Source organism: Zootermopsis nevadensis, unplaced genomic scaffold (assembly GCF_977971745.1).
Source record: "Zootermopsis nevadensis isolate Lab colony 2312 unplaced genomic scaffold, Znev_1.0 Znev_ptg000024l, whole genome shotgun sequence".
In the NCBI taxonomy this organism is placed as follows: domain Eukaryota; kingdom Metazoa; phylum Arthropoda; class Insecta; order Blattodea; family Termopsidae; genus Zootermopsis; species Zootermopsis nevadensis.
The window spans coordinates 13,039,188-13,064,476 of record NW_028259156.1 but is presented as its reverse complement, the minus strand read 5'-3'; the positions used below and the strand labels follow the sequence as shown (position 1 = coordinate 13,064,476).

Sequence of the window (25,289 nt, the reverse complement as noted above, 5' to 3'; positions counted from 1 at the left end):
CTCTTACCTTTTAAACACAATCAGGACGGAAAACAGTTGTCTCTGTATTAACGCACGTTACTGAATTATCGCCAATCAGAATATCATAACGAATAATTTGGGCAGTGTTATGCAGCTAGGAGTAATTCATAAATCAACACAGCGATCATAGCCCTCAAATGTAACTAATTTTCGAGATTAAATTGCGCTGTAAAGAGTAGCTCCATGTCAGACTTCTATAACAAGTAATCAAGTATCAAATTACAAAATCGTTCAGGCTAGGCATACAGTGTGTTTTTACTGTCATCAAGATAATGTCTTACTTAAAGAATAACAGGCAAGTAAAATGTATCTACCCTATACTGATTCACAATAAGCTAATAAATTTATAGTTTAGATGCGTCATGTTTGTGTTCAAAATTCAAATATATATTTATTATTCAAGTCTATACACAAACTTTTAATTGTTGATGTTAAAATTTAAAATCACCATTAACATTCTGCGCCATTCATCGTTATCTCGATGTTACAATATTGCGCTATATATTACTACATGTTTCATTTATCTTTAAAACTATTCTATATTTATTAATGCACGCTTTTCGTTGATTGTAGATTATTGTTGTTGGTGTTCCTTTGAGCTTCTTATTATTTTGCATATTATGTTGCGTATTATGTTATTTGTTCATTATTCTGTGAAATTATCAACAATATAATTAACATTAATTAAAGATAAAAACCTGAAGATGATGCTATGACATTGAAACATGTAGTAATATATAGCGCAATATTGTAACATCGAGATAACGATGAATGGCGCAGAATATTAATGGTAATTTTAAATTTTAACATCAACAATTTAAAAGTTTGTGCATAGACTTGAATAATAAATATATATTTGAAGCTAATAAATGTGCACGTAAGCACGGTTATCACACCTTACCAGTAGCGTAGATCTACTTACAGACAGCCAATTCTCTCGGGTCCCTTGTTCTTATTTTCAGCATAGATTTCAAACTTATTGATCTTAAAAAACCGTGATTTATTTGCCTATGACTGGTTTATTAATTTATCGAAATATTTCTTTTAGCCGCCCTAACATCTGACTGCCTGGCCAAGATGACGTAGACTCCAAATACTTGTTACATAAAGAGATAGATCTCTAAATTGTCCAAGATGATAAGACGATTGTGAACACAACGATGTTTTGTACAAGGGTTATGAAGCTTTCCATGGGTTCTCTATAGACAAAATGTTCTGGCTTTCATACAAGTTAGTGAAGGGAAAGACATACGAAAAATCCGAATAAATCCGTCTGATTTATAATCGCGAGGCCTTCTGCACAGTAAGCCAGCGGCTTACACGAAAAAGATCCTTATGATATAATGAAAGGCTGTCTTACGTTTTCATGATTTAATAATAAGTTATTATGTTTCTTATGTTATGTATGGAATGCAATCTTTTTAATGTTGTGCTGAGGTTAGGAAACAATGCTGAGAATGATAGCATTACTGCGCGTTCTACTGATAACAACAAGAAATTCGGTTTTTGTTTTCCGCTTTTCCTCTCAGACCGTGAAATTATTTCAGTCATCAACTCAGACACGCAAAGTCATCGAAATTTAAGATCAGTGAAATGTAACACAGGTCTTTTCATAATTTAGTTAAACTGAAGACGTACAGCGGATTAACTGGAACTTTAATTAAAAACACAAAAACTCCACGGTGCAGAATGCTGTTGCAGCTGAAGAATCGAAAGAGATTGGAAGATGATCAGAGAGATTGAATAGATAACAATTTGGAAGAAACCATTCGTGGTCTGTTTAAATATACTATAGATTACTATCCCCGCTTTTATCTGGATAGACTGAAGAAAACCACAAAACCCTTATCAGTACAGTTTGTAATTTAACCGAGATTCGCGGCATATACTTTCCGAACACAAGTCTAGATATTTACCACTACACTAACCTGCTCCGTATTATGGATCTAATATTAAGCACTAGTACAGCGAATAAATATAGCCGCAGAATTCTTGTATTTATAAATTACTTGTGCATCTTACGAGCAGCATATTAAGTATAAGATTTCAACAGCCTCAATGGTTTGCTTTTGCCGCTAAACCCGAAACTTATCTGGTAGCTTGAACGTGAGTTAAAACTGGATGCTACAAAGATGACTGTGTAGTATAATCACGACTCACGTCTAGTTAGTTCCTGCTCCTGCATATGGAACACAACCGAGTGAGCTCGTGAATCTGAATAAACTAACAGATAAATCGGGGCACTGCACACATTTCATTGGAAGGCCGGTTGCAGCATCGGAGATACTTTTTATTTTAAATAAAAATCTATAATAATGACGTAACAGAAGTCTTAACAGAAAACGAGCGAGGTTGTCTACACGCAACCAGGATTCATCTCCCTTTCTCTCTGTCTAAATGCACTCTCTTCAATATCATGTGTCCCACAGATAGTCTTACCAGGGTGAAGGTAGATTCACACTGGGACGAGTGTGCTGGAACTTTAATCACACCAACCCCCTTAGCATCTGAACATTCCGTATTGCTGTATTCGCAAGCTCGTTACTTCACATAACCTTATCTAACATAACCTAACCCAACCCAAGTTTACAAAATTTACTCCTTTAAAATCTTAAGACTCTCTATGGTCGACTGCCCATAAGCGCTGTCTTCGCTTTAACCCCATCCTAATACAACCCGAAAAAATAAATTTTATATCTGGTAAATAATTAAAATACAAAGCAATATGTACAGATAGTAGTGGACTCTTGTGGACATGGTAATGAACTTCCCGGTTCCACAAAAGGCAAGTAACATCCTGATTAACGGAGTGACTATTACTTTCCGAAGGTCTCTCCTCCATGTAGTTAGATATTTATGTGTACATACTAAGACCCACAAGTATAAAAGAATTAAGTTCCTGTTTTACACGAATGCTAACAATTTCTCTCACATTCGAAGACCAGCCTATTAAGTAAATTTGAGTAGAGTTGTTCCGAAACAAAGAGTCCTTTCAGCGGTAAGACTTGCAGAACACGAGTACAAAGGCAGAATTCCAAACAGTTAAAACTCGTCGTACCAATGTGTATTTAGCCTCACTCATCTCTTTCGTTCGTCGATATCAACAGAAGGTCTTCCGCACTGTTACTGGAGTACCATGTGAACCTCATGCCGCAATGGGATCGTGTGGGATGCTCGTGTTGTCAAGTCTATCCCCATAAAGCACGACCAAATGATGTCTATTGCTAGTCGGGAACAGAAAAAAGTTTGCAAGGCCTGTCTGTGTAAATGTGGAAAGGCGCTGCCGAACGAATCATATAAAAGGAATAACTTCTACCTCGGTTAGCATTCTCAAAAGTGAATCCGAGGGGTTACATCCTTTTTGGATCCCTACGAAAGATTCCCAACATCTGAATTTTATATTGTTGAAGGAGAAACAAACTACTGCGATGTGTAAGGTAAGTGAACATATTTAAGATAAGTGAAGTTCTCTAGATCTTGAAGATGTTGAAAGTGATCTGGGTTGTGACACCGCCAGGCTTCTAGGTGGTTAAACATTTTCTGACACACATTTATTTCGGACTTTTAAATTATTAAATTCCATGATATATGTGGATATTTTTAAACCACACTAGACACACGTATCCTTTTACGTTTCTTTTTAATATTGTTTCGTCAGAATTTTTTAAAATTGATTCAAATTTCATTTTCAAAGTTATCTGTACATTAATTACAATATTGCGGTTAAAATTATTGAAACACAAATATTATTTAATTACTGTAGGAAACATAACACTGTGTTTAAATAATTACAGACATTCTAGTTTCACTATGTTTCCAGAACCGTAACATTTTGACGTAACTCTTAATGTCATTATCATTACATCACAGTCCTGGGTCTTGGGTCATGGGTCAAATAAACATTGACGATTATAAAAATTGAAAAACTAGAAACACCTGTTTTAACTACGGGGAGACTCCTAAAAACGAATGGATTTTATTCAGTTTAACAAAGTGCAGAAAAGGTAATATCAAAAATTTCACATAAAATGGCACAATGGTAATATAAACAAAATATCAGATTCCTAAATAATTTTCTCGGATCATCATAAAATGTTTAATAAATTCAATCGATAAATGTGACTTTAAACAAGTACACGAGGCTACTTTAAAAATCTCGCGTGACGAAAAAATGTATGTGTTTTTTCCCATTAATTAACTTCTGTTGCTAAGGGCAATATTTGTTCTGCTCTCATTTATATTTCATGTTATAGTCACTAAAATTTATGCCCTGATAACGGCAGAGTAATTTAATAATACACTATCCTTTTAAGGCACAGTTGTCCTTATATATTTCACATTATTTAATATTCACTAAATAGCCTTTTACTTCAGACTATATTTATGAGTTTTATTCAACTCTAAGAAAAAGCACGGATTATTTCCTAAAAACAGCATTAATCAATTCGTCTTTGTAATGCAGATAACTAAATTTTCAAATATTATTCAGATAAACTTCGGACTCAAAGGGTTAAAATGTCATTGAATAATATAACGCATTTACATAACCGAAAGAAATTACGTAATTCACTCGGTCCTATGCCTCTCAAATGATAAAGAGACATACTTAGAATTTTGCATTTCTGTGCTTTAGAATTTAACGATTATCGGCATATTCCTGGTTTCGTTTAGCGCTGAAAACTACACTGTTGTCGCTTTTCTCGCTTCAGATTTTACTCGTCCTGGCTGTGGCGGCAACAGCCGTGGCTCGTCCTGAGCCACCGGTTGGCAATCAGTACCTTCCTCCTGCCGGTGGTGGCCACGCAGGTGGAAGCGGGGTCGGTGGCTCACCCTCGAACACTTACGGAACTCCTAGTTCTTTCGGAGGTTCAGGCGGATCACCCTCTAGCACTTACGGAGCCCCGGGAGGCGGCTTCGGCAATAGTGGAGGAGGTGGCACCCCATCCAGTACATACGGAGCTCCAGGAGGCTCTAGGAACGGTTTTGGAGGTGGTCAAAGTGGCTTTGGTCAAGGGAGCGGTGGTGCCGCCCCTTCTAGTACGTATGGGGCACCTGGTGGTAGCAATGGAGGAGGCCGCTCTGGATTTGCTGGTAAGAGAGGTGGGTCTCCTTCTAGCACTTATGGAACTCCAGTTGGATCTCAAAGCGGAATCGGGCGTAATGGTGGCGAAAGAACTCCTTCTACTACTTATGGTGCTCCTGGCGGTGCACAGAATGGTTTTGGTGGTGCATCTCTAGCAGGCGGAGTCGGAGGTGGATCTCAAATTGGACTCGGACGTATTGGAGGAGGCTCAGCACCTTCCAGCACTTATGGCGCTCCAGGTGGAAGTCAAAATGGCTTCGGAGGTGGAACTCACGGAAGTGGTGCTCCGTCCAGCACTTATGGCGCTCCAGGTGGAAGTCAAAATGGCTTCGGAGGTGGAAGTCACGGAAGTGGTGCTCCGTCCAGCACTTATGGCGCTCCAGGTGGAAGTCAAAATGGCTTCGGAAGTGGAACTCACGGAAGTGGTGCTCCGTCCAGTACTTATGGAGCTCCAGGTGGATCTCAAAATGGATTCGGACGTAATGGAGGCAGCAGAGCACCTTCTGGCACTTACGGCGCTCCTGGCGGCGGTCAGAGTGGTTTCGGTGGATCTCCTTCAAGCACTTACGGGGCTCCTGGTGGCGGACAAAGAGGTTTAGGTGGAGCTCTTGGTGGAGGTCAGAGCGGTTTCGGTGGATCTCCTTCAAGCACTTACGGAGCACCTGGTGGCGGACAAAGAGGTTTAGGTGGAGCTCTTGCCGGAGGTCAGAGTGGTTTCGGTGGATCTCCTTCAAGCACTTATGGTACTCCTGGTGGTGGACAAAGTGGTTTTGGACAGAACGCTGGGAGAGCACCTTCCAGCACCTATGGAGCGCCTGGTGGCAGTCAAAATGGTATCCACGGTGGGAGTTCAGCACCTTCTGGTACTTATGGTGCACCAAATGGCGAAAGCGGTGGTTTCGGGATCGGATCAGGAACGGGTTCCAGCGGAGCTTTCTCTGGAGCTGGATCCGGTTCGAGCAGTGGATATGGAAGTGGCACGGGCGATGATGGATCTTCTGTGAGTAAGAGTGTTTGAGACAATTTAATAGAGTTTTAAAAAATGTCGGCAGAATATGTTCCAATACTTCAAACCAAACTGATGGGAAAACAAAGTCTGATATTCTCTGTTTTGAAGCATTAAGGTCCTTCTCTGTAATTAAGATCTTTGAGTAACTAATTAACTGCCCAACTTGTCAAATGTTGAAAGATAAATTTCTCAGCGTAAAGTAGAAGAATCAGAGTTTTCAAGTTTAGGGAATGTTGCAGGAACCAGCCCGTTATGAATTCAGCTATGATGTTAATGACGCGGAAACCGGAACAGAGTTCGGTCACCAGGAGACTCGAGACGGAGATAGCGCTCAAGGTACTTACAACGTTCTCCTTCCTGATGGTCGTAAACAGATCGTGGAGTACGAAGCAAACCAAGAAGGCTACAAACCAGAAATCAGATACGAAGGTGGCGCTGATGGAGCTGGAGGCAGCGGATACTCTTCAGGAGGAGCAGGTGGTGCTGGAGGATATCCATCAGGTGGAGCCGGTGGTGCTAGAGGATATCCATCGGGTGGAGACGGTGGTGCTGGAGGATATCCATCAGGTGGAGCCGGTGGTGCTGGAGGATATCCATCAGGTGGAGCCGGTAGTGCTGGAGGATATCCATCGGGTGGAGCCGGTGGTGCTGGAGGATATCCATCGGGTGGAGCCGGTGGTGCTGGAGGATATCCATCGGGTGGAGCCGGTGGTGCTGGAGGATATCCATCGGGTGGAGCCGGTGGTGCTGGAGGATATCCATCGGGTGGAGCCGGTGGTTTTGGAGGAGGTTCAGGAGTTTCTGGAGGAGCTGGCAATGGATATCCTTCAGGAGGACCTGGTGGTGCCGGAAGTGGCTACCCGTCAGGAGGCCCTGGTGGAGTCGGAGGTGGGCACCGTTCCGGAGGACAAGGTGGAGCAGGTAGCGGATATCCCAGTGGTGGAGGCGGATCAGGTCACCCGGGATACTAAACCGTTCGTTCAATTACGGATCAGTATCTCTTAAGTTTGAAACAAAGTTCCTTATATTATAAGTAAAGGAAGCAACATTCTTTCCCACCTAGAACACAAAATATTAATGTCTAACATTTGAAACTTAGGGAATACGGTCCATAATATAATTGCGTTGATTATAATAGGCCTGGAAACAGAGGACTACTGACAAGGATCGTGTGTATTGTTCCCTTTACCTCCAGAACGATGAAATACTTCAGAATATTACATTTCGTGGAAAAGGAGTGATGCACACGGTCAGTGAAAGATGTCTTCAGCAATTGAATGAACTGAATTACGTCTGGGCACATCAATGTATTTCTCTTAGATTGTTATTTTGTTGTGAATCTTAATATAAATAAAATTATTTCATATTATTTTGTGTACCATGTATACGAATGCGTTATTTATCATATAGGGAATAGGTAGCAATATACAAGTAGAGTTACTGTTATCTGTGTACAAAAACAAATTTTATTGATGCTGTTGTACGACTTTAAATCTTATACTATTATCTCTCATAATTTTGTAAATGTTTGTATGCAAACCAATAGTCCAGCCAAACGTACGTTGTGGCTTTTCTTAACCTTATAAATAAAGCACATGTGATATTAAATGTTTTAAATAGGTCTAACAATTCCTTCTGTATGACACATTCCAACAAACATTCAACTGCAGTCATAGAGTCCTAATAGATTTCAAGACAAGGGCAGGAATTGGAAGAAACAGAAGTTCAGAAAATCTAAAAATTGAATATGCAGAACATTAAACTTCCGTCCAGGAGCCCTTTGATCAGTGGTCACAGATTTGGTGTAATGGAACTCGAACACAAAACGCGTTCTTGGGCCGAGCAGACATTTTACAGTCACGTCAACAACTGCACTCATAGTGGCCATCGTCGGAGCTACTAAACTTCTCCCGCATGATCCAAACTTTTTTCCTTGCTGTAGCGTATCATTCTATACAGAACAGAATCATTATATATCCAACTGTGATCACTAATATGTCTTAAGATCAGGACTGTGGAGTCAGTACTAAAATCTCCGACTCCGACTCCTCCATAAAAGCTCAATATATATTTATAAGGGAAAATCTACTAAAATTGTAAATGGTACCATAAGAGATTTCATCAACACCACGTGAATCATCAGCCTACTTTTTATACTTATAACCTATGTTTAAATATACGTCTAATAGTTATTGCAGAAATCGTTTGAGTTGTAGACAGTCCTAAGTTATCGGAGTCAAAGTTACAAAGCATTATTCCCAGACCATGTGGCTCAACGCGTAACAGCGGACTATTACCTAACGTGTAGGCTACCATCACACAATATTATTAAGGGGCAGATAGAATGATAACATTAAAATGAATGTTACAGACGTAAGTTGTCGGCCTGTAAACTGGATTCGTCTGGGTCAGGACAGACTCCTGAAACCGGTTCTTGGGAAGACGGCAATAAATATTAGAGATCTATAAGAGACGTGGAATTTCTTTAAGAGCTCAGGAATTGCCACGTTCTGAAGAAGGTATACGCTATATGGACAAAGTAAGTAATCAGAACGCAGCAAATAAAAATGCAGCCATGCATGGAAAATGAACTAATAAACGTCGTGAACTGCAATCTGTAAGTGAAAACTCTTTCTTAAGAAAATCGAAACACAGAGTAACGAACATAAGCCCAGGTAATGGAGCACCCCTAATCGAAATTAACCAATCCCGTTGCAGATTGACTAACACCGTTCTGACCAGGATGTGTAATTACCTAGAAAACACTGCACACGCGTGATCCCATCCGAACATCAGAACACATTTCTGACTTATAATTATGAAATTTCGATCAGACAACGTTAAGATATAGCGCCAAGTAAAGTCATAAGATGATGCAATGTTACAGTTACGAACACAAAGAGTTTTGAAATCTAAAAACATATTGAGTCATGTTATTCTGGACTGCTGCTTCATTTAACATCCCTCCCCACTAGTCAGATCGCGTAACTGATTTTCGGTCAATGTTACAGATGGTAGTCACGTGCACATTCTTGATACAGATGCGTCCTAAATTCCGTCCCACCTCAAAATGTATGCTGTTCATTACTACGATGCTCTCTTTCTTTCTTGTCTCTGTGCAGACGAATTAGCTCTCCAAGGACGAGCTGGTAGCGACAGCGAAAATGACTAAGAGTGCAACAACGGAGGCACCTCCCCCCTTCTGCAAAACTTGTTCCTTAGTGAATTAACTGGGAGCCCTTGGCGCATCACAGTTTCACAATTATTAAAGGAATGAAGTAGCTCAGCTGGCCTACGCACCGGGTAACAATGATTAAGTTCTTGGCAGGCGACGTGTACCCGGCCACACTCACATTTGTCTTTCTGTGGTACAGAATATATAGGGCTTTTACTTCAGGTCCCCTATACGTCTTCATGGATTGGTTCTTAGATACAAAAAACTCTTTTTTTAGAATAAAAACGTAATAGTTTTGATGTTGCTCGAAGTGTCACGAATAAAAACCACCGAATTTACATAACTGCAGATGAAGTTGCAAAAATAATGCGAATATAATAGACCAGAAACTTCATGCCTCTCTTGGAATGATAACTAACGATAAAATACGCGAAATTGATAAATAATCAAGCATGCCGTTGTTAGTTCTAATTATAAGCCAATGACAATGGTATTGCTAGTATAAACAGGCTATTATTAAGCGAATATCTGAAAACGTATCAAACTACATGAATAGGAATGTAAGTAGACTTAAGCCGCTGATATATATCACATCATCTTCACAAGTAATTAATTTAAATGTATAAAAGAATTATTTTTAATATCACTGTTTCAATCATCAGCAGATAAGTACAGTTTATAATTCCTGTAAACTACGTATTACGTGTACATTAAAATTGAATTTTTATCCAGTCTGGCAGGTTTTAATATTTTTTATAACCGGACTGGACTGTGTTCAGTCAGAAACTCGAATCTGATCAGGACCAACAGCAGAAAGACGAGACTAGACTAGACCTCATCAGCCTTCGCAATGTAGCCCTCCTTCCACGAGCTGAAGGCTAGAAATCATAGATGTTCAAGCAAAATATGCGATTCAAGCAAACAATTCCGCCTGTTTTGACGACAGTTGCTATACTAAAGTCCGTGAAACTCGCCTGTAAATGAAACACACAGTAACTTATTTGTTGGACAATAAATGTTTGCGTAACAGGGTACACGTATTTTGATGGATTCGTGGTGCTTATTTAAAAATATTTTAATTGTTTTTTTCTCACGTATTACGTAGACAAAATCAAATGCAAAACTTCGATGCTTTAATCGAACGCTATATTTATTAATAATTTTTATGTCAGTGAAGTTGAATCTCTGATGTTGATAACGATGTAAGCTTAAGCGATACTAATGAAAGCTTAAACCCCTAGAAATGAAAACTACTGAAGACGATCAAGTCTGAAGCTAGGGAGGTTATGTAAAAGTGGCAATTGGAAGAAAATTCTACGAGGTGAAAAGTAACCTTATTGTATCCCTCAATACAAACGTGTTTGTGTTGACGGCAGAAGGCAAAGTAGGAGCACGCTGTTCAGTTCATTACTGAGAAACAGTTGCCCGCGGGCCGCAAGAGTTTGCATCTGCATGGGTCAATGGTACAATGAGTATCCTGCCAATGGCTAACCCGCACACCTATTCCCATATAGAGACTGTATTTGTGTGGGCAAATATAATACTAATTTGCAGGTACAGATACAAAGAATCAAAGACATAATGGTAATGACTCTAATCATTAGGTAGGTTATGACTTTATGTGATGGTAGCCACAATGAACAGACACTTATATCAATAACAGGACAGGCTCAAGAGCACTGAAATAATTAACAGATGGATCGCCTGTACTGAAAAGGTATAATGATGATTCAATTCTGTAACGTAATATCCGGCTGACGGCATTTTGAAGAAAGTTTAATAACCTGATATATATGTAATTCGGGCCTGTAGCATTAACAGAAATTCCAAAAAAAAAAGTGACTCTCTACAAGCTAAAATTATGAAGTTGAACAAGCTTAGGAAAATCCTGCGTGTGCTCAAATCTCTTTCGATATAATATTTTAAAAAATTATGTTATCACTACTTTCTTGTCTCACAACCAACATTGGTCTGTTTTAAGGTAATATCTACAGACTTTCCTTGGAATAACTCGGGTTTCGATTTTCAGTCTTCCTGTAGATATAGCTTTGCAGTAAATTGCCCAGAATACAAAGAGATTGTATTACCTATTGCACCGCTACGCTCGGTAAAAGAACTTTTGAGGGCATTCATCGGCCAATTTGTACAGAATAAGGAGGAATACAAAAGAATGTATTGGAGAACAAACTACTTGGGATGAACATATCCTTGACACCCGCACCCCTGTGCCAGTATGAAAACAGGATGCACATTTCATGATTATATCTTAATTTCACACGACGTTTATATGATTCTGTAAATTCGCTTGCTGTCTGTCTACATGCAGGCGCAACCGGGATGGTGGGGGGCGATAAACAAAAATTTTACTGCCATGTTCATGATGGTTGATTCCGGAATTAAATAGAGGCATGTATCGTTTTATTTCGCTTCGCAGATATTGCGCTTTTACAAATTGAAGGTTTGTGGCGACCCTGCGTCGAGCAAGTCTATCGGCGCCATTTTTTCAACAGCACGTGCTCACTTCGTGTCTCTGTGTCACATTTTGGTAATTCTCGCAATGTTTTTCGACATAATGCTATTGCACACTTAATAGACTACAGTATAGTGTAAACATAACTTTTATATGCACTGGGAATCCAAACAAATCGTGTGGCTCGCTTTATTGCGATATTCGGTTTATTGCGGTGGTCTGGAACCGAACCCTCAATATCTCCGTTGTATGCCTGTATTTACACTGTCATAGGCCCTATAACGAAACGTCTCTATAATGACCTTTTCAACAGAACAGATTACTGCTGACGATTAATTTTAAAGGAACAAATGAAAGCTTTTGTGGTCTATTTTAAGATACTATCCTAACATTTCCACGAAGAGAATATTGGAAATCACAAGTATCTCAATAAGAATAATCGGCCTATAAACTGAGAGTCGAACCTGGGTTTCCAAATTTAAAGAAAAAACTAAAGTAATTCATCCGTATCTTCTTTATTCATTTTCATTTCGTTCTTAGAGAACCACCTACTTTCGTTATAAATGTTTACTTCATTAAATCTGGAATAATAAATAAAAACGTAAACATACGCCCAATCCACGACGGGGAATCGAGCCCGTGATCCCAATGGCCGTCTTCATAAGCAACGTACGGTGCTACTTCATACCTGAATGTATGTTATATTTTACTTGTATCCCGTAAAACTGCTTACTGAGATGAAAATACATAAAATAAACTACAAAACTGTGTTCTTACCACAGAATAATTGTGGATCTACATATGAATAATGGTTTGGCAGTGGATTCGCGCATCGAGCGAGATTCCAACTAAGATGGTAGTATGCAAGAAATGTTAATTTTGTCAGTGTGTTATTACGTGGAAGCAAGACAGAAGATTAAATCAGAATACGCAGGTGGGAGGAGGATCTGCGTGGCTCTCATAATTGTTGCATACTTTGCAGTCTAAACCTGTTACGTGGTCATGACGTAACAAACATTCTTCTTCCAGAACCACTATCCTGGAAATGACTGGACATAAGATGTTCGTGCGCTGTGTATAGACTCGTCTTCAGCATTACGATTTTGATAGTAACACAGGACAGATAAAGACGACAACTAGTTTTACAGAACTGCGTTTGGTTTAGGTAATGGATAGACGTCCTCACAATATATTTCAATCGTTTTGCAACAGCTGGCCTTGTAATCCTAGGGTCTCGGGTTCGATTCCCGGCGGTGCCCGAATTTATAACTTGTGTTGGGCAAGGGACCTGCCACGGTGGTCTAGCGGTTAGAACGCTGGCCTTGTAATCCTGGGGTCTCGGGTTCGATTCCCGGCGGTGCCCGAATGTATAACTTGTGTTGGGCAAGGCCGTGGTCTAGGCAACACGGAGTTTTCCTCCGTGGCATCCCAACAATTACTCCATTCACACACAGAAGAAGGCAATGGCAAACCACTTCTGGATCATCTGCCAAGAACGTATATGAACAGGTCCCAGTCCGAGAAAAGGATGGAAGGATCCTGTTCATATGGACCTGTCGTCAGACAGAACACTAAAAAAAAAAAGAACTACACAATACAAACGTCAGTAGTTAAGCAGCAAGCACGCAGACGTTTGAAATTCCGTTACGGATATGTCTGCTTTTATATCACTTCAAGTGTAGGTAATTATAATTAAAATTAATTATTTGCGCAATAATGTAACTTTACTGTAGTTTGAAACAGCAGTTTATTACAAGATACATATAACAGAGTTTGTGATGTAATAAGCAGAACTATTACAATAATTGTATCTGGCAAGCATATTCAAATCACACGAGGGTTTCTACTGAAAGTTGTCGTAATGTCCCCACAGACAGAAGATGATTGCCGCATTCATCGCTGTGACATCAAACACAGTTGCTACCTTCTAATAACAGTATTTTAGATTCATTAAACTGCATCATGCTCGCCCCATTTTTAAATTCAGTCACACTCTATATATTTACATTTATACAAAAATAACGTAAAATGAAATAAAATTACGTACTTTGTAGACTTACCACAGAATAATAACTTGTACAATTCTGTTTGAATAATTACAGAGGCGACGTATTCCACTACTATGTCTGGCAGCAAGTATAAAAACTAGGGATCGTCTCTATGAAAATATCAGCCGTACTTTATCACTTTGCCAGTAACAAGAATCTTTGCACTATCATGAAGGTAAGTGAGCGTCTTTATAGCAATACTAAATTCAGTTACACAAAATTCTGGAATTTTGCTAATCTGGTTTAATTTTTGGATTAAAATCTTACAATGTAGGGCCTACTAAATATATTTCCCGCTCGTTAGAAAGGGCTTCAAAAACGTAATTTTCACTGAAATAAGCCCTTCTTATCAAGTACCAAAATATTATCGAGCTTTAAATTTAATAGTTGTCGTACTATTAACAGTACTTGAGCCTCTCCTTCTAGCATTTTGTGATGGTTAATGCCTACGTGCCTCTTCAACAAAACAGTATTGATGAACTTGAAATTCGAATTACACACACAGTGTACGCTAACGTGTAAAACATTCAGAGGATGTACTATGCCATTTTCACTGACATCCATGCTAAAAATAAAAACAGATTTGTAATTTTTTTTAGTTATTTTTAATGTTATTATTACCATGCAGTGTTCATGGCTACAGGAAAACGAACGAAGCATCTTCAAAGCATAAATATGCACCCGATATTTTGCAGGCACAGTTCCTCTTCTGTCTTGCTGCCACGATTAGCGTCTCGCTAGCCCAAGATTACTTGCCACCGTCAGCAGGAGGTGGCAGGGGAGGACCTCGAGGTAGCAGCTACGGGCCACCATCGAACGACGGCCCCTCTGTGAGTTTTCTCAGACATTATTGTAATTTACAGGCACTTATCGTCTCTAACATTGAAAGTTCAGTCCGAACAAGCCATTTCTTTCAACGCAGACGGAACGCGCTACGAAACTTGTAAAGCTTGTCGTGGAATTACTACACGATTCCTGTATTTACAGCACTAAGCAGGTTTACAAGCCGAATTCCAGATCTGGAATGTTGAGCTGGTACTTCCATTGAATAAATGCTCTTGTTTAGTGTTAGAGGTTCACAATCTATCAGTCTTATACTTAACGTAATAATTGGACGTATGCATGTCTCCCCTCGAAGTTTCTGTGCCGAGAAACCTGTCCTGCAAAGGACGGGTATTTGCACTAAAAGGGCATTTCTTGAACCACTTGGTTTCAAATTTTGCGTTAATTGAGCGGTTGCTTTCTGATTGTTAACCAGTAACGCGTTCGAGTCTATGACTTTCAAAATATAATTTTTCCTTGTCTGAAAATACAGAGTTCATTACATAATTTACAAATCAATAATTTGAATTCTAGAAAACAAAAGTGAATTGCAACAGTGTCGTTAAACAGCCTATAGATCAAGAACCAGAGCTAATTAGTTCCATATTTCTTGCCGAAGGGAAATTAGAAGAGCCATTGATCGGTCATAATATGTATTATCTCTGAATTTCCGCTTCCTTTATCACAGGAACCAGCGAATTACGAGTTCTCTTACGAGGTCCGCGATGCACCTTCAGGTAACGACTTTGGCCACCAGGAGAGTCGTCAAGGCGACGTTGCTATCGGCATGTATCACGTTATGCTCCCTGATGGCAGGATGCAGATCGTCGATTATACAGCCGACAACGAGGGATACAAACCTAAGGTCAAATACGAGGGCACAGCCAGCAGTGCTGGTGGTTATAACTACCCCACCGCTGGAGGATACAAGTACTAAATGACATTAAAGACTGTGGAAGCGTGCGCATTTGTGACTTTCATTATATTGTGATTGTTTAACTAAGCAAATGGAATAAAGCCCTTTATGTAAAAGGTAACGCGTTTTTTAACCGTGATAAGGAACAAGATCTTCCAAGCCTTTGACATATAATAGTAATATTGCTACACTTCTAAGGTAAATAACAACATTAAATTAATTTTATTTGTAACAACTCACGGATAATTGCTAGGAGTTCATAATGTGAACATGTTATGTCCTATATATTTAAGAATGGAATAAATTTAGTTGGTTTAGATTGTTTTCAAAAATGCTCACTCTCAACTGAGGCTTATCCTTCATAATATAACATAACAGGAAAGTTTTACATATACATTTCGTATGATAAATCTATGAAAGGTAAGTTTAACTGCCAGTCTCGTTTTATAAAGAGACAATATGTGAAAATAATTTTCAGAATTATGGCGAAAATAAAGTAAGAGAAATTTTTCAAAACAGGTTCTGCTGACCCTCAACACCTCGCATTGTTTCATTTCAACATCCATCGATACTTTGAAACATAATCTAAGATGTGAATAAGCCCCATCCTCTTGTGGATTTTGCAACAGTTTCTTATTTCATTATGTATGTCGAGTCAGTATTGTGTGCAGTGCAGCCATTGAACAATGTCGCCATCATGTGTAAGGACAGCATTGCTGTGTCTCTCTTCAACACGAGTTCAGACGAGTTATTCATTTTCTCCTGCCTCAAGCAAAACCAACCTAATTAGCAGGTTATTGTCCACTATTCATCCATGAAGATGATGTGTTGATGACTAATGTCTGTCTGTAACGAATACTTTTGTTGGGATACAAACATAAATGTCAGTGCAGTTCTGCACTGTAAATATAACTTTCTGTTATGATTAAGAGTGACAGAAGAAGGCAGATAATCGTTAAAAATTATCTTTATCAGGACTATTAAATTATGTGGGCAACAAACAGGAAAACATATGCCCGCAACTTCATACATTACAAATCTCTGTCCCTTCTGGAATCATAAAGCTTCTTACCGAGGGCCCATGTCATGGGTCATGCCTTCCTCTATCCTCATCTTCGATCTGCGTATTTTATTTTGTACTTAAATGTTGTTCATTAATTCAAATCTCTACTACACTTTTAAGTATATTGCGAGAAAATCATAAATTATTTCATCTTTCTCGTACGAACGTACTAAAATTCTGCATGCATTTATCGTCTTCCTTGTCCCCGCCAAAACAATTATTAGCACCGGAATATGTTTCTAATTGGTATAGATCCCGCTTTATTATTGGAACGTGTCGTTACATGATAGGAAATGCCGCAGACTTTCAGTTTAATTTTGTGTGAGGACAGATGTCAAGGTTGCACGAAGAATGAAATTAAAAGGCTATCGAGCCTAATGCACATCTTCTAGGTGAAATGAGTTGGAGTAATTATACAGAAACAGACCAAGGGCACAAAACAAAGAGCTCCGGTTATGAAAGCGTGTAAAGTCATCATTAGTCACCAGATCCGTCTTCCATAATGAACGGTAGAAGTGCTGATAATGGGAACATCAAATATAATTTCATATGGTAAATTGAACGGCAGCTCAGGGTACAAATTCTCTTTATATTCGGTGCAGTATGTAATCGTACTACACTCCAAGTTTGTTCAATTTACGTTTGATCACGATTTAGGCCCGGTGTGATGAAACGCAACAGAAGACATCGGACATTTCCTCAGAAAAATCTTAATTTACCCAATTCATTAAAACATGTTTTAGTCTTAAATTTATGTTTTATTTGTAAGGTAAGAGCTTGTATCGAATTGCATTGTCCGGAACCCGGTAATACAATGCATTGGCCAAGTGGACCATTTCCGAAAAAGTTTGGAAACCCCTTTCGCAGGCTCCATTTAATCGGAAATTCCTACCATATCAGTTTGAGAATTTTTATTTTTATTTAGTTTTTAAAAAATATAATTTTCCACAAAAAAACATATAGGCTACCAACAAGCAATGCATATACCTTCAAGAAGCCAATAACTGTGTGTTAATAAATTATGAAGCATAAAATATTCCAAGAAGACAACGTTATACTGCAACAGTCAACATAACGTCACAACCGCCATGACATCAGTCAACTCTGTTCCCAGAGAGAGATCTATTATTCATCTTCCCAAATGTTCTCATTCTTCCCAGTACCAATCATCAATAAATCATTACAGTGCCTTGATAGTGGGCGGTACATAAACCTACAAAATGCAACACGTGCAGGTCCAATAGTAATCAGCTGTTCTCACCTCTTTAACAAGATTTATATCATATTCGAATGGTCCAAGGCATTCAGTCCACAAAGAACTAGATTACAATGCGTGGAGAACGACCTCCCGGTTTCTGACTATTTGAATCAATGTACACGTATACAGTATGGACACAACAAAAGAAAAGAAGCTCAGTACCGCTCTGACATTATTTACTGTACACAAACACATAATTAAAAATATTCATTTTGGCATATTTTACTGAGTACGTTCGTTTGTTTTCCTTCTACCCGCAAGTTACTGACGTAGGAAAAACGCACATGTTCGCCCCGACTAAAGTACTAACGTCACGGATGCTCGCATTCTTCACATAAAATTAAGACCCTGATACTCACATATTTTAATAAAGAAACGACATACGTTTCTACAGTGTTAATGTTGTTTTCTAAGTCCTGCAAGAAATCATATTCAGTTCTGAATTTAAAATAGTACAGAATAAAATTCCAACCACAGCTAACTAGAAAGAATTACAACCACGCAGAAAATTTTAAATCATTGCGAAGTCTCGGAGACTGAAACAGACTAACGACCAAGAACATAAATGGGTTGTTACAGCACAACTGCTTACAAATTTAATGTAAAAGTATAATTGAGAATATCGGACACACTGGAAAAAGAACCTAAGTTCGAAATGTCCATTTACTGACGGACGCAACAAGAATGGCTTTACAACTTTCAATGCCAAAACAATTTTGGGTTTTAAATTGAACAGACAGGAAGCACGTTTGAAAGAAAACTTCGTTTATTCAACCGACATCAATATTAATGCGTCCTGATAGTTTTGGGAGGAAAATGGATTGCTTTACAATTGTTACATATGTTAAATAGCTTGACGAGAATATCATATTTTGATGAAAATTAAATTTTCAGAAAACTAACGTTAGAATTGAAGATTTCTGTCTTCTGGGTTGCTGCGCCGTGTAGCATGGTAGGTGTTTACCAACGATGAATCGCCCTGATGACGGAGGCAATGTGACCTCTGAAACGTTGGTTGACATCTACCAGACTACACGGCGCAACAACCCAGAAGACAGCAATCTTCATACTCATCGCCCTGATGATGGAGGCAGTATGACCTCCGAAACGTTGGTAAACTTCGACCAGACTACACATCGCAACAACCCAGAAGACAGAAATCTTCATCGCCCTGATGACGGAGGCAGTATGACCTCTGAAACGTTGGTAAACATCGACCAGACTACACAGCGCAACAACCTAGAAGACAGAAATCTTCATACTCATCGCCCTGACGACGGAGGCAGTATGACCTCTGAAACGTTGGTAAACATCGACCAGACTACACAGCGCAACAACCCAGAAGACAGAAATCTTCAGACTCACCGCTGCGAAAACCTCAAATAATACAATGTTAGAATTACTAAAACAAGTGCATGAAAAATTTATACAAACAGAGGTACTGCGCTGTGTAAGGCGAAAGATGGGGTTAAAAGTAGGTGCAGACTATGAACCAAATGTGTGACATCATTTTAATTACTTTTTTTTTAAATTTCCTTCTTTCAATACTGACTTTTTATGAAAATCTCCAGGCGACGAACAAGCAGTTTCGCTGTTACGTCGAAATAAGCGTCCCACAGTAACCACCGCTTGAGGTCCTGTTTCCCACAGCCTTTCCTCCCGATTTTGTGGGAGACATAACTCAAGATTGCCTGCGGTTACTACATCTGACTGTTACGTTCGAGGTCCTTTCACTTTCTGCACTAATAACTGCAGCTGCTTCGTATTTATTTGATGGATTCGACTAGTGACGAACGGCAAGCGACAGCACAGTGGAATTATGCAAGGCGGTACAGACAAAGCTGCTCAGCCCCGTCCTTCATCGACACTTCAGCTTCTCTAAGCTTTTTATAATGTAAATTTGTTTATGCTGAGAGCATAAAATGAGATTCGGTAACAACATTCTATTCGATCGTATACTCAAATTATTGGATCAGTAAAATTGTATCCTTAAAAAACAACTTCAAGACGTCATATCAATTAAAAATAATCGATGGGTTTCTGAGAAAAACGACATAACTCAACTGTTTGGGAAATAAAAAAGAAACCTGTCCAGTTGAGATTCTTATTTTATTCCAACGAATTTACATGTTGCAACATAGAAATGTAGTTACAGTAACATAGGTAGTTCACTTTTATTGATACATCACAAAAAAAAACAGAAAAAAACCCTGTATTTCGCCACTAATTTTTTTCTAGACTAATGAGATTTCTGCCTGAATGATATTACCCCCTCATGAGTGCAGGTTTATTCTTTAAGATTACAATATATTACATTACATAAGATTATATTAAATAAAATTTACCCCTTATATCTTAATTGCATCATGCTTGTGTTTCAATACAATACTTTTATTTTCCGTCGTTTACACAAGCTTATTGTTAAAATCATATAAAATTTCACATAAAATTGTTACATTTTAAAATTGACGACATGTTTCGATATACAATCTTATCATCGTCAGGTCTATCAAAATTAAAATTAAAATCTGGTGTATCTGTTGCTCTGCTTATATTGCTTTTGTTTTTACTCGTTTTTATTACATCTCCAGGCTTCTTCGATTTTATTTTTGGAGACGCGCCTGGGTGCCTATATCGGGTTGTGTATGAGGTGAGTGTCCGTTGTTATTGTCACTGATTGTCATTGATTGTATATCGAAACATGTCGTCAATTTTAAAATGTAACAATTTTATGTGAAATTTTATATGATTTTAACAATAAGCTTGTGTAAACGACGGAAAATAAAAGTATTGTAAAATTTACCCATTCAATACTAATTTTGTTTTCCCTAGAAACCCATCCATTTATACTCCTTTACCGTCAATAATTATGCTTTTCGGTTCCTTCAAACTTAGAATTAGTTATGATATAACGATTAATTTAGTCATCTGATATGATTCCTTGAACTGAGAATCGTCCCATCTCTAAACCTCTACATATATATAGGATAACAATACACAGAAAAAAGCAAACATCCGTGGCTCGTCTCGATTGATAAAATTCAAGATATACGACCAGTCAGACTGACAGGCATAACCACATCCGTCTAATTAAAAACTATAATTTACTTATTACTTACGTGTCTCACAAAAGGAATTAAAGTGAATTTTATCTGGGAGATAATAACAATGCGTAATCGACAAATACAAACAGTACCAACTGGTATATCATGGATATTGCCCTCCAATACACACATTTAATATCTCGATATTAAAGCTGTCATCTTATCCTTGTAAACATTTAAACAGAAATGAAATTTAATTTTACAACATAAGCGTGGCCATGAATAAGAATAAGAATATGGTACACTGTAATATCAGTCTCCAGACATGCGACTATGTAAATTTTATGTGCAGTTGTTTTAAGGCTGATGTACATATTATGACGAAGACATTTTAAAGTCAGCTTCTCATTTGTCATTACAAGAATACAATTGTACAGGAAAACATTACGGTATGTCCTCGTATTCTGTTAGACCAGAAAGGTTATAATTAATTAATGGAATATTCATAATTAGGCAGTAAAAGTCAAACGACATAACACTCCGTATTGTGGAAAAGATATCCACACCAACTGGATTTATTATTTGTGTATCGTCGAAGCAGAATCAACAGTAGCTTAATTAAAAATTCCTTACAAATAACTTTACAGTACTAGTCATTACGATGTAAAGGATCATTTCACTTCGTAACAAGTAATCGTTATGTACATTGTGCGGTGAAGCTAATGAGAACTAAATGAGTTTCAAAGAACTGTAACAGCAGCATAGCTTTGTAGTTATCAAACCTAATGAACGTGAGATGTTACATTGTGAATATGATATTTTAATTACTCACATTAAGTTCATAATTAAGAATTATGCCTATAAAATACATTATAGCAACTGTTGGGGCAATGATGTAATTGAGTTTCTGCCTCGTACACAGGCAAATCCTCATAACACCGTTTAAAGTTTTGATCTCAGAATGCACGTTAGATGGACACAGCGACTGATATAAATATTATGGAATACTTAATATAAATCCATATACGTAACTCGTACTTTATTCCTGTCGCTTCCTACACGCAAATTATAATATGGAACAGGCCTATTGTAAGTAACGAATTATTATTGTGTTAATTAGAAATAAATAATTTGAATCATATTTAGTGTACTAAAGCCATGAATAACTATTACATTTCTCTGCTTTTACTAACACAATACTGAAATCAGAAGCCTACAGCATGTGGCTCTGACACACTCAAATCCGCCCAATTAAACTTAACACATGGCACTTGCAGACGTTCAATTCGACGACATATTTCTAAAGATTAATTCTGGATAATAACATAGAGGCCTTTCCAAGTTAAGATAATATTAATATTGTTACAGTAAAAAAGGATGGCACAACCGAACGTCGAAACCGAGTTGTTAGCACTCCTTCGTATTTGGTAAGTCCCGGGTTCAAATCCTGTCCAAAAGATAAGCCACTCCGACTGAGGTTTTCAGGGCTTTCCTCAGTCCCTTCCATTGAGTTCGGATATAGATCCTTAAATTAGGCTACAACTGCTTATTTCCATTTACTATACAAATCGTTCATTAAGTAGCCCATTATTCGTAGCTGTACAGTCTGAACTACTGACAGTGCATTAAATAGATGGCCCAAGTTCAAATTTGAATCTCGTGAATTGAAAACAGTCTCGCTACTGCAACTCTGTTCAAAAGTATAAACCTAACAGTTCAAAAGCCTTTCGCAGAACTGCCGTCTGTACCCGTATTCTGACATGCAGTTCCATTCAAGGATGTGAGCACAGGAGAAATGTACGTCTGTTATTTGTCCTACTACAAGTAAGTTAATTATAATTATTCCACATAACATTCAAAATTCTGGTTACAGAACTGCTGTAGCCTTCTTAGACCTCCCGCGGAACAAATCTACTTTCCTTCATGCCCTCAAAAAATAAAAGAGGAAAGCAGTGATGTAGAATAAAATGTTAATGAATGAAGAAATAAAAACAAACAAATAAATAAATAAAAAAGTCCTTAGTGAAGCTGATTTCCTTTAATTGAATCAGCACCGGAATTTAATTAACCTGCGAAGTTTCAGTGCTGCATCATATTAGAAGCTTGGCAAAAAATTTGTTCCCGGTTTTGCATAACACATTCCAATTCCTCGCGTATTATTATTATTATTAGTGTTCTGTCTGACGACAGGTCCATATGAACAGAATCCTTCCATCCTTTTCTCGGACTGGGACCTGTTCATATACGTTCTTGGCAGATGATCCAGAAGTGGTTTGCCATTGTCTTCTTCTGTGTGTGAATGGGATGCCACGGAGAAACCGGGGAAGCCCCCGGAGGAAAACTCCGTGTTGCCTAGACCACGGCCTTGCCCAACACAAGTTATAAATTTGGGCACCGCCGGGAATCGAACCCGAGACCCCAAGATTACAAGGCCAGTGACCAACAATATTCAAGTATTATTGACATTACACACAATCACACATTAATATATTTTTACTTTATTAGACAATGATGACTGTTCTTCACTCGGCAATTTAATACAAAATACAATTAAATAAAATTCTTTTTATCAAGACAGCCTTATTAAATACATATATATATATATATATATATATATACTACGTATACTACGTATACAATCTTGTTGACAAAAACAAAACGTGAACGAAACATTATGAATTTATATTATTGTTTACAAATAATATGAGTCATCGAAATCGCCTATTCATTACTCCGTGTACGCAGTAGGTTACGCTGAGAATAAGAGTTTTGTCTGAGGTAAAAGCAGTGAGATCGAGACTTAACAGTGACGGTAATAATGGATGCTGAAACTCGATCGTTATTAAATCCATATTAAATAAGTCACTGCCTTCACGATAATCACGCTTACTCTGAGCAGCGGTTAGTCAAACGTATGCTGACGTGTGGCCTGCAGCATTTTTAAGACGATAAGCATCCGAAATGTGCAGCTTGAGGAAGGAAAACTGTTCTTCAAACACGAAATTTTGACCAAGCACCGTCTGATACGTTAACAAAACGCAACAGGATCACTTAAACTGCTAGTCATTCGGAGATCGTGACCAAACACAATTTCCCAGACGAGTGTTCAGCCTAGAGGAGAAGCGCCTGAGGGCAAAAGCGCTGGGCTCTTGCGTCTTGAGCAACGGCCATTAGAAAAAAAAACAATGAAATCTTTCGAAGCGCAAATTTCATTTTATCACATAAATGAGTTCATCTCACCTACACCGGGCACAATTATATGAAATTTGATGCGCTATTTGTACTGAATGCATGAAAAAAGGGCAAACACAGGATGTCATGCCCAAACATCTACGTTAGTATATGTTTAAGTCAAAATACTGAAAATGAACGGATTTCGGTTTTATACGGACAGTTCCTTTAAACGTTGTAAGGTGAGTGCAAATTTGGTTCATATTCGTCAAACACGAAGTAAATATCGAACATTCTAGATTTCTTAAAATCAGCTAAGGATTTCAGTACTTGCTTGGAGCTAAAACTACATCGCTCAGGAGACAACTCAACACACGACCAAAATGACGAACATACAGACAAATAAGCGGTCCTAATTCAATTGAATTTCCTCATAAAACTGCTTAAGCGTTCTGCCGGTCAATCAATTTACTCGGAACACAAATGTAAATGAAACATCAGATAAATGTATTACAAGAGGTAAAAACTATAAATAAACCATACACACACACAAACTGACACACGAATATCGATTGCCCTTCCGTAATTCAGCGAGAGAAATCTTTCACGCGTTTATCTTCCCCGTATGGGGCAACCCACGTCATCTTTCTCAAATTAACATAATATTCTGTCTGCTCACGTGTTTAGGAGCGCGTAATGTTACGAAGCAACTATCTGCTCTGCACGTTCCCCGAATCTCGCATGCCGTAGATTGCGTCTCCTACTCTCGCCTACTTCTCGGTTTATGTTAACCGAGTTACTTCGGCTAACATTATGAAATTTAAGAATACTTCAATATAACTCTTGTGGTTTTGTCGTACTCCATACACTGTGACACTGGCATATTCTATATGCTTGCTGAAGAGTGTAAGCCTCAAGTACCTGGCTAACAACGCCTGGTTACAGTTGGCTAACGATGCATTTTAGATGGGTTCCGCTGAGTACTAACGCAGCACGAAAGTAAGGCGGAAGACTAATTCAATTAATATTGTTAATGAATAACCAAATTATCATTTCATCGCGGGTATTTGTTTTACATATACAACACGTTATTGTGCCTACAAGATCGTGCAAGAAGAAATAAAACGTACGTAACCTAACCTAACCTAACCAAATATCGCGATGGGCGGATATGGAAATGAAGAACAAGTGCAACACGAAAATCACTTA

The 25,289-nt window shown here is 38.3% G+C and overlaps 3 protein-coding genes across 4 annotated transcripts in view; 2 read left to right on the top strand and 1 right to left on the bottom strand.

Annotated features, from left to right (window-relative positions):
* LOC110835466 (uncharacterized) overlaps window positions 1-25,289 on the bottom strand; it is a 224,769-nt gene that overhangs the window by 137,850 nt on the left and 61,630 nt on the right. The window lies entirely within an intron of this gene.
* On the top strand, window positions 3,062-7,730 carry LOC110835458 (uncharacterized). Of its 2 annotated transcripts, none has more exons than XM_087355331.1 (3): window positions 3,062-3,458; window positions 4,731-6,104; window positions 6,488-7,730. In XM_087355331.1, the coding sequence occupies exons 1-3, from the start codon at window positions 3,450-3,452 to the stop codon at window positions 7,082-7,084; spliced, it is 1,980 nt and encodes a 659-aa protein (XP_087211457.1). In that variant the 5' UTR covers window positions 3,062-3,449; the 3' UTR covers window positions 7,085-7,730. The 2 variants fall into 2 exon arrangements, with proteins under 2 accessions (XP_087211457.1, XP_087211456.1); XM_087355330.1 differs by having other exon boundaries at window positions 3,070-3,458; window positions 6,353-7,730.
* Window positions 13,976-15,586, top strand: LOC110835459 (pro-resilin). The gene is made up of 3 exons (XM_087355432.1): window positions 13,976-13,981; window positions 14,502-14,636; window positions 15,317-15,586. The coding sequence occupies exons 1-3, from the start codon at window positions 13,976-13,978 to the stop codon at window positions 15,563-15,565; spliced, it is 390 nt and encodes a 129-aa protein (XP_087211558.1). The 3' UTR covers window positions 15,566-15,586.

Bases quoted from the DNA above. Each gene is read 5' to 3' on its own strand.
- LOC110835458 (XM_087355330.1), top strand. The intron at 6,105-6,352 runs GTGAGTAAGAGT...GGAATGTTGCAG, and splicing joins CGGGCGATGATGGATCTTCT to GAACCAGCCCGTTATGAATT.
- LOC110835459 (XM_087355432.1), top strand. The intron at 14,637-15,316 runs GTGAGTTTTCTC...CCTTTATCACAG, and splicing joins CATCGAACGACGGCCCCTCT to GAACCAGCGAATTACGAGTT.